General features: G+C 42.0%; 1 protein-coding gene across 1 annotated transcript; it reads left to right on the plus strand.

Moving 5' to 3' along the window:
* The first annotated feature begins 611 nt into the window (after positions 1-611).
* LOC148192454 (uncharacterized) lies at positions 612-4,540 on the plus strand. The gene is made up of 2 exons (XM_088099203.1): positions 612-687; positions 2,640-4,540. Exons 1-2 carry the CDS (start codon positions 612-614, stop codon positions 4,538-4,540), a joined length of 1,977 nt encoding a protein of 658 aa, XP_087955329.1.
* The last annotated feature ends 5,034 nt before the right edge of the window (positions 4,541-9,574 follow it).

Raw genomic sequence — 9,574 nt, forward strand, 5'->3', positions numbered from 1 at the left:
TGGGCAAAAGGCTTAAGACTATAAAGAGAGAAACCTTTCAGAGAAGATATGGAAATTTGTTGAGTTTAATGGAGGTTGAAGTACAAATACCCGCTATCACAGCCTTGGCACAATATTATGATTCTCCGCTTCGATGTTTCACATTTCAAGACTTTCAATTGGCACCAACCATAGAGGAGTTCGAGCATATCTTGGGTTTGCCACTGGAGGGCACCACTCCCTACCAACATTTAGAGCATCATGCCTCTATACCCACCATTGCTGCCATCATGAAATTACATCCCAAGGAGCTTGAAGACAGGATGATGATGAGGAATCAAGTGCATGGGTTATCATAGGGATATCTAGAGCAGTATTTACAGCACTTGGCTGATAAAGAGGATTGGGAAACTTTCATGGATGTATTAGCCCTCACCATATATGGCATCGTCTTGTTTCCCAAAATAGAAGAATTCGTGGATTATTCCGCGATAGACGTCTTCGTGGCGAGTAAAACTAGATCAGAGAATCCTGTAACAGCAGTTCTTGCGGATGTTTATGGGACCTTAAGTTTTTGCCATGAGAGAAAGGGAAAGAAGATTCTTTGTTGCTTACCGGCGTTGTATACATGGATGACAACTCGCGTGTTTAAGGAGATGGTCGATGTCAAGAGTCTATCGGAGACTTTGTCACACCAAGGGCTTAAAGGTAAAGGAGGAAACGATTGGGCCCGATTCCTTGCTGGCTTGAGCGAAAGAAGTATAAAATGGCGCCTTCCTTGGCTCGGAAATAAACTGGCTATCCAGCATTGTGGTAGTTTTCCTAATGTGCCTCTCATAGGTGCCCGGTACTGTATAAATTACAACCCCCTTTTGGTGCAAAGACAATTTGGGCATCCCATGAAAGGGGCACCTTCATCAGATTACCTTGCTACCCTATTCATTTATTACGAAGACGGGCATTTCATCGAATTGTTAAGAAAGGTTAAAAGCGCCTGGGAAAATGTTGTTCGAGCAGAGAAGGACTTGAGGGATGGAGTAGTGGATAGCAGTATTAGTTATCACACCTGGATTCGGGAGAGAGTGAAAGTAGTCAAGCTGCCTTTCAAGCCGATCAAGGATCAATCAGCTAGTGAAGGACCATCTCAAGCCCCAGAAAGTGAAGAGGTGCAACAATTGAAGGCTGAGATGGATAAATTGAAAGTGAGAAATGCTAAGTTGGAAAACGAATTACAAAGGGCGCGTAATGATCTTGTGGATATGAAAAATGATAATGAAGAAAAGTCGCGGGCTTATGAAAACCTTGTCAAAAGCCAGAAGGCTGAGAGGGATTATACATTTCGAGTGAAACAGGATCTAGCGGCCGCGAGTAAGGAATTATCCATGAGGGTAAATGAGAAGAAGGTGGCTTTAGAAGAGGGAAAGGAGTGGAAGCACCTCTACGAAGAAGCCAAAAGAGATAAACGAGAAGCCCTGAAGAGATTAAGAGAAGCGCAGATTCAGATAGAAAAAGCGGGGCATGAGATGAAAGAGATGACCATGTCGTTTGAGGCGGATATGAATAGGGAGCGTTGGAAGCTAACAGAAGCAGAGGAAGAGCATCGAACTCTGATAAAACAAATGGAGGAATATATCGAGGAATAGGAGGAGCGATGGAGGTCGATAGATTTTGAAGAAAGGCATCAGGCCTTGATAAAGCGAATGGAAGAGCACATCGCCGAGCAAGAAATGGCTGTAAAGCACTGGAAGGAAAGATTCTCTCAGTTGGCTGCTTTGGCAAATGGGGCAATTGAAGACATCCCCAGGATGGTGTCGAATGCTGAAGCAAGTACTCATTTTTGTAACTCACCAGCGGAAATAGAATTGTTTATTAATCATTGTAAATGGTTGGTGGGAGAGATGAAATCTTTCATTGCCCGGGCGCGGGATTGATGTACATCGGAATTATGTGTTTTGTTCCTTAGACTATGTAATGGATCAAATTTCCTTTAAATGAAAGATAAGGGATGTTTGTTGGTATCGGCTTGTGTTAATTTTCCATTAGTATTGTCATCGTTATCCTGTGATTTCCACTTATCACTAGCATGCATCATGTTTTCTTTTGTTTTGCATTTTTCATCCTTATCTAATTTAATTTAATAAAAAAATAAAAATAAAAAATAATAATAATCAGCAGTACAAGTGAGAAAACAACGGCAAATTTTCCACGACATCCATACAGGACCAGAGCTAACTCAAAGGTCATGGAGAATTGGGAGCAGTCACACGAATCTATTAAGGCCGATGTCAACCAGTTGAAGGATCAGATGGCCCAGATTTTGGCGGCTCTCGAAGCCTTAAAGACTACGGGAGGGGCGACGCCTGCGCAAGTTGAGGGAAGTGCTCATTATTACCCTCCGGTGTTCAGTTCTGGAAGCCAATCTGTTCCGTTCCCAATGTATGGATTACCTCCAGGTTACACCCCACCGGTGGGAGAATACACAGAAGGGGAGCAGACTTCATTCTCTTTCCCTACCACTGCCAACGTACCGCCAATCAGTATTCAGGGACCTGTTGTAATGTCCGCACCCATGATAAATGAAGGAATGCATGCAAGCATGTCTGATGGAATACGAGTAACTCCGGTGCCGCCTGTGATTACCGGAGAGGGCTTTTCTACAGGGGCTGCACCACATACCTCGTTTCAGGGGGTAACTAGTAATGTTGATGGGGCGAAGGATAAACTGGAGAGCCTAGAGGCAAGATTGAGGGCTGTGGAGGGGTATGAAAGTTATGGATTTGGGGATGTTTCTAGATTGAGCTTGGTTCCTGGCGTCAAAATTCCACATAAGTTCAAGGCGCCAGATTTTGAGAAGTATAAGGGAAATACATGCCCTAAGAGCCATCTGACCATGTTTTGCAGAAAGATGGCTGCATATGCTTACGATGAGCAGCTGCTCATTCATGTTTTTCAAGATAGTTTGGCTGGAGTGGCATTAAATTGGTATACCCATTTGGAGCCGGCTCGAATTCGTTGTTGGGCGGACTTGGCTGATGCTTTTGTGAAGCAGTACATATACAATACCCATGTTGCACCAGATCGTTTACAGCTGCAAAATATGTCAAAGAAGGACAACGAAACTTTCAAAGAATATGCCCAACGGTGGAGAGAGTTAGCTGCACAAGTCGAACCACCTTTGTATGATAGAGAAATGGTGGCAATGTTTGTGAACACTCTCCAGCCGCCATTTTACGAGCACATGGTCGGGAACGTGTCTGCCAATTTCGCTGATATCATTATAATAGGCGAAAGGATAGAAATTGGGGTTAAAAGTGGGAAAATTGCATACAGTTCGCCCGCAACTGCAAATTACAAAAAAACCAATTTCAATGCGGGAAAGAAGAAGGAAGGGGATGTGCATGCGACATCAGCAATGCCTGTATGGAGAGGTCAAGCTCCCGCTCATAGCTTCCGACCATACTTGGGGCAACCCCCTCTTGCAGCTAATGCGGCGTTCGCTCATCAAGCCAGGCCTCAACAACAACAAGGGTATTATCAACCGCCATTGCCCCCAACTGATACTTGGAGAGCTGGGGCAATTGCAGGTCCAAATCAGAATGCGGGCCAAAATACTTACCCAAGAAGGAACCAATTTGTTAATTTCACCCCTATCCCTACAACTTACACAGAATTGTTACCCCAACTCGTCCAAAGGGGTTTGGTTGCTATTTGTCCAATGAAGCCCATGCAACCTCCGTATCCCAGGGGTTATGATGCAGAGGCCAAATGTAGTTACCATGGGGGAGGTGTTGGTCACTCAACTGAGAGGTGTCTGGCTTTTAAACACAAAGTACAGACTCTAATCGACTCTGGGTGGTTAAAGTTTCAAGAAGATAAACCCAGCATTGAGACTAACCCACTTTCTGGGCACGGGAGTGCCTCGACGAATGCCATCGAGGATGGAAAATATGAGTTGATAAGGGACGCGGGTGGAATCCGAAGTTCCAGAAAGTTTATCTTCAAGGCGCTGATAAAGGTGGGCCTTTTAAAAGGTGATTATGACGAGGATGTAACATGCGCGCTTCATCCGGATGATGGGCACTCTATTGAGGAATGTGGTGAATTTGAGAATGTTCTGCAAGACCTGCTGGATCGGGGTTTGATGCAAGTATGCTACAAGGATAAGGAGGGGGAAGTGTTTACACAGATTGGTGGAGAATCCGACGTAACTCTGCCTGAGCCGTTGGTGATCCATTTCACTAGAACCACTCCTGCGCCAGAGGCTGAAGAAAAGTCGTCTGTCATCATCCGGGCGCCGTCTCCCTTTCCTTACAAAACGGGAAGGCTGATGGAAGAAAGGAGAGAGTGCGGTCTAGCTCGTGTAGAAAGGCGTGAACCCAGGGTGGAAAAGATTCGTATTCGTGACATCAAGGAGAAATTTCGTAGTGCTGGTTGGATCAACGTGGGCCATATAACAGCCGTAGAGGATGAAGATAGCTTTGAATGCTCAAGTTTCGTGCGGGCCGGCTCCCCAGATGCACCACTCAACAATTGGAACTCTGAGTTTACCCGTGATGCTTAATTTGAATAAAATGTAATAGTTTTAATTAATCCTATAGCTTCACCCGGGGCTTTAGGATTCATGACTTACGGGTTGACGTTTAGTTTTTGTGCTCAGCGTGATAATCGAATCGTGTTTGTTTTTATCATCATTTCGCATTAGTCATTTTTTTTCCTTTTTTATTTATTCCTTTTTTTCATAAATTTAAATGATGCAGACGTGACAATGAAAGTTTTGAAAATAACAATGTCGATATTCCTAATTTTGAACACCCTATCGATAATACGGAAGATGATTATGAAGATAATCCGGAACCCTCTCCAGAGCTCTTGAGATTAGTGGAACAAGAGTCTAAAGAGATAAAACCCCATCTGGAGGAGGTTGAAGTACTCAACTCGGGAGAGGAAGAAGGATAAAGGAAGTAAAAATCGGTACTGGCATGAAAAAGGAAGTGAGGGAAGGGTTGCAAGCCCTATTGAAGGAGTTTAAGGATGTGTTCGCTTGGTCTTACAATGTCATGCCAAGTTTGGATACCAATATTGTGCAACACAAGCTCCCACTTCAACCGGAATATCTTCCAGTCAAGCGAAAAACTAAGAAGAATGAAAAATGCATTTGACAAAAGGGTGCATCCCAGAGAATTGCACGAAGGCGAGTTGGTGTTGAAGATGATCTTGCCTGTACAAAAGGATCATAGGGGCATTCGTAGTGAAGAAGGCATTTTCTGGTGGGGCACTAATTCTCACAAGGAAGGATGGAGAGGAGTTACCATTACCGGTTAATTCGGGTGCAGTCAAAAAGTTTTACACATGATGATTCCGTGATAGGGGATCAATATTAAGGGATATTGACATGATCTTTATAGTTTGTTGTACTCTGTGTTATTTCATTCAATAAATACTGCATGGTTTCATTCATAATTTTTGTTTGCACGCTTCTTGAAATATTGCATGTCGCGCTGAGCTTTTAGGTAAATAAAGGAAAATAAAGGTAATGATAATTAAGCACACATGAGTAAAAGCATCACGGGTATATTCGGTTGGCACCAGCTCGTTCCTGAGGGATGTCGTGAAAGACTAAAAAAGGAGAGAATAAAAATGCACATGTTGAATTCATTGTCAATTAGGTTGTCTAGGGCATAGTACGTTCAAAAAAAAAAAAAAAAAAAAAAAACTGGAAATGGCAAAGATGCAGAGTCTTCTCCTGATTCAGAGTTTCGGGGGTAACCTGTGTTCATTTCTCGTTAAAGCATCCGCTTTCTTATTGCGTGAACCCCTAACCTTTTCATTTCCCTTCAAAACAAAGGATTGTCGTGGATATAACACTGGGGCAGTTGTCATCATGGTACCCATGCCCAATGATCCGCGATCGGGGAGCAAAAATAAAATAAAAAAAAAAAAAAAAAATGAAGTTGATGTGTCAAGCACTACATAGTTTAGTTTCAGGGTTAAATTCAAGAGAAAATCAGACAAACAAGATTCGGAGTGACGTGTGGCCGTTTTTCGTTATCCAATCGTCAAAAAAACAGTTCATCCAATTGCACCCCTTTTGAGCCAAAATGCATAATTGTTTTCATCACCCTAGACAAGAATCATTAACAGGTCGACGTCAATTTAAAAGGGTACATCATAAGCATCCAAAGATGAGAAAAAATGAATGAAAAGGAAAGTATCATAAAGGATCACAACAGGGGCAACAAAAAGAATGATCCAAAAGGAAAGAAAAAAGAAAAAAAACAACAACAATAAAGGATGCCTGAAGTTCAAATCTCTAAAGACAGTTGACTGGGCACCTTGCAAATGATTCTTGTTTAAAAACTTTAACCGTCAAACACTTATTTGGGCCTTCATTATCCATTTCTTTCATAACCCGTTTGCCTTTTAGCCACGTTACAAGCCGATTAAAGTCCACACCGACTGAAGATTGTTCGTCCTGGTCTTTCTTACGAACTTAACTCTGGGAAGGAATGATGTGGTGACTGATAACATCACTAGAAGAAAAGAAAGGACATTGAAAATGAAAAGTGAAAATACAATGTAAAGTCTCCCCGTCAATCGTCATGTCAAGAAGGAATCCTCAATTGGGGCAATCCTTCCTACCCAAACCTTTTCACCTCCCCAAATCGTACTTATTGTGCACAACAAAATTGGGGCAGTCTTGTGGGCCCTACATGTTTCTATGTTAACCATACCTCCCCAGATGAGGAGAACACAAATGTTAGCTCCACATACAATCATTCAGCTATCTACTTCTCGTCCCTATTTTTCCCTCACCTTCTCGGGTTCAGGCCAAATTGGATTGCAGGAAGCGATAAAGAGAACTTGAACTCATGGTTACACCCTTCTCTTTCTCATTAGAGGGCTCACTGTCTCCTGACATTTTATGATTACGTTTTGAACGTACATTAGGTTTGATGACAATGTTGACAATGAGTTTCAAACATGGGCAGTCTAATTAAGAGAGAGTGGCAAGAAAAAAAAAAAAAAAAAAAAAAAAAAAAAAAAAAAAAGCAAAGGTTTCATGTGTTTATTCATTCATGCACCCTCATGACATTACATCATACATTTCATAATAAGCAAGGTATTTTGTTTGAAAAATCCTTTAGGCACAAGAGAAGTTGTGAAAAGGTTAATACAACATTTGCTTTTAAGTTTATTCGATGTTTTGCTAAGTGTTTACCAACGTTTCAGAAAGTTTCAAATCCAAGTTTTCTTCTGCGATACCGACTCTCTGCTTCGCAATGGTCGAATTCAAGTTTTTCTCCTACGATATTGGCCCTCTGCAAGGCATTGGTCGAATCCAGTTTTCGCTTTATGGCCCTCTGCTAAGCAATGGTCTAATCCCATCTCGTTGTTGTATTACTGGCCATCTGCTCGGCAATGGTCAATTTCAGCTTGTTGCTCTGTATTGTTGACCCTCTACGAGGCAATGGTCAAATCCAGGTTTTAATTTTCTGTTATCGACCCTCTGCATGGCAATGGTCGGATTTAATTTCTGTTCTGTGAGTTTGGCCCTCTGCGAGTCAATGGTCAAATCCAGGTTTTAATTTTCTGTTATCGACCCTCTGCATGGCAATGGTCGGATTTAAATTTCTGCTCTGTATTGTTGACCCTCTGCGAGGCAATGGTCAAATCCAGGTTTTAATTTTCTGTTATCGACCCTCTGCATGGCAATGGTCGGATTTAAATTTCTGTTCTGTGAGTTTGGCCCTCTGCGAGGCAATGGTCAAATCCAGGTTTTAATTTTTCTGTTATCGACCCTCTGCATGGCAATGGTCAGATTTAAATTTTTGTTCTGTGAGTTTGGCCCTCTGCGAGTCAATGGTCAAATCCAGGTTTTAATTTTCTGTTATCGACCCTCTGCATGGCAATGGTCGGATTTAATTTATGTTCTGTGAGTTTGGCCCTCTGCGAGTCAATGGTCAAATCCAGGTTTTAATTTTCTGTTATCGACCCTCTGCATGGCAATGGTCGGATTTAAATTTCTGTTCTGTGAGTTTGGCCCTCTGCGAGGCAATGGTCAAATCCAGGTTTTAATTTTCTGTTATCGACCCTCTGCATGGCAATGGTCGGATTTAAATTTTTGTTCTGTGAGTTTGGCCCTCTGCGAGGCAATGGTCAAATGCAGGTTTTAATTTTCTGTTATCGACCCTCTGCATGGCAATGGTCGGATTTAAATTTCTGTTCTGTGAGTTTGGCCCTCTGCGAGGCAATGGTCAAATCCAGGTTTTAATTTTCTGGTATCGACCCTCTGCATGGCAATGGTCGGATTTAAATTTCTGTTCTTTGAGTTTGGCCCTCTGCGAGGCAATGGTCAAATCCAGGTTTTAGTTTTTGTTACTGATACTTTACTTGACATTGGTCATTTGGCATCGTGACTTGAATTATTTTGTTCGTTTTCTTTCATGATTGAAACCCAGACAAAATTAGTGTCTTTATCTTTACTTAGCTTTACTTAAATAATACGAAAAGATTAAATTTTCATATTATTTAGTAATATCTAAGTAAAGAGGGGCAGCTGTCAACACCCAATTTTGTCCGGGTTGAAACAATGTGTTTTTATTGGCTTTTATTCTTTTTTTTATGTATTTAGATTTTTTGCTTTTAATTTTTTCTATTTTATTTCTTATTTTCAATTTGTTTTAATAGTGTTAATTAATCAAAATAATTAAAAAATTGAAAAATAAAATTAAAATTAAAAATAAAGTAAAAAAATAAATAAAATAAAATTGGAAAAAGTAAAAAAATAGAAAAAAGGGAGAAAACGTGGGAAATGGGAGAAGAGACGTGTCTCAGCAGGGGAGACCAGGTTGTTACAAGAGAATAATTCCAAGATTTTGGGGAGCAGAATTGGGTTTTGATCAGAGAGAGAAAAGAGGGGAAAAGAGTGCACACGAGAAGACCATTATCTGGAATCATCATCCAGAGTCAGCATTGGCACCGGCACCGGCGAGAAGAGATCACCGGCTACGCAGAGAACGATAGCAGCAGGTAAGTCTCTGTTTCACCTGTACATCCAGACTCATCATGTATGTTTACTGCATAAACTCCATGCACCCCTGTCTCGCCAGCCCATATACCATTGTCACAGAATCATCTATCCCACTCATGCTCGTATGCACACTACACACTCATCGTTTCCAATACCAAATGGACAAGATTCAATCAACATTAAAATCAATCAATAAACAATAAAAATTAGGGGATGCAGAGAGGGAAAAATGGTGTTGCAGGGGGGCATTCGGCCTTCGAGAAAATCCTCGAATGGGAGGAAGAGAGTAGCTGATTTGTTTCGTGGTGGGCGGTTTGGAAGTAGTAGTCTGCTGTGTGGTGGTGGCAGTGGCGTCGCTAAGGTCGTCCTGGTAGGTGATGGTGACCGTGTGGGTGGCCGAGGAGGTGGATGAGTATAGGCATGGGGAGGGACATCATCGTGACAGTGCATGCTCGTCGTGGAGGTTTTAGCAATGGTGAAGTGGATGTTGATGGATGAGGATGGCACGAGCGGATCGGAGATGAAGACGGAGGAAAACCATCCCTGAGAATCGCTGGTTTTCGA

Source organism: Vigna umbellata, chromosome 9, assembly GCF_029865625.1.
Source record: "Vigna umbellata cultivar VRB3 chromosome 9, Vumbellata_1.0, whole genome shotgun sequence".
NCBI lineage: Eukaryota > Viridiplantae > Streptophyta > Magnoliopsida > Fabales > Fabaceae > Vigna > Vigna umbellata.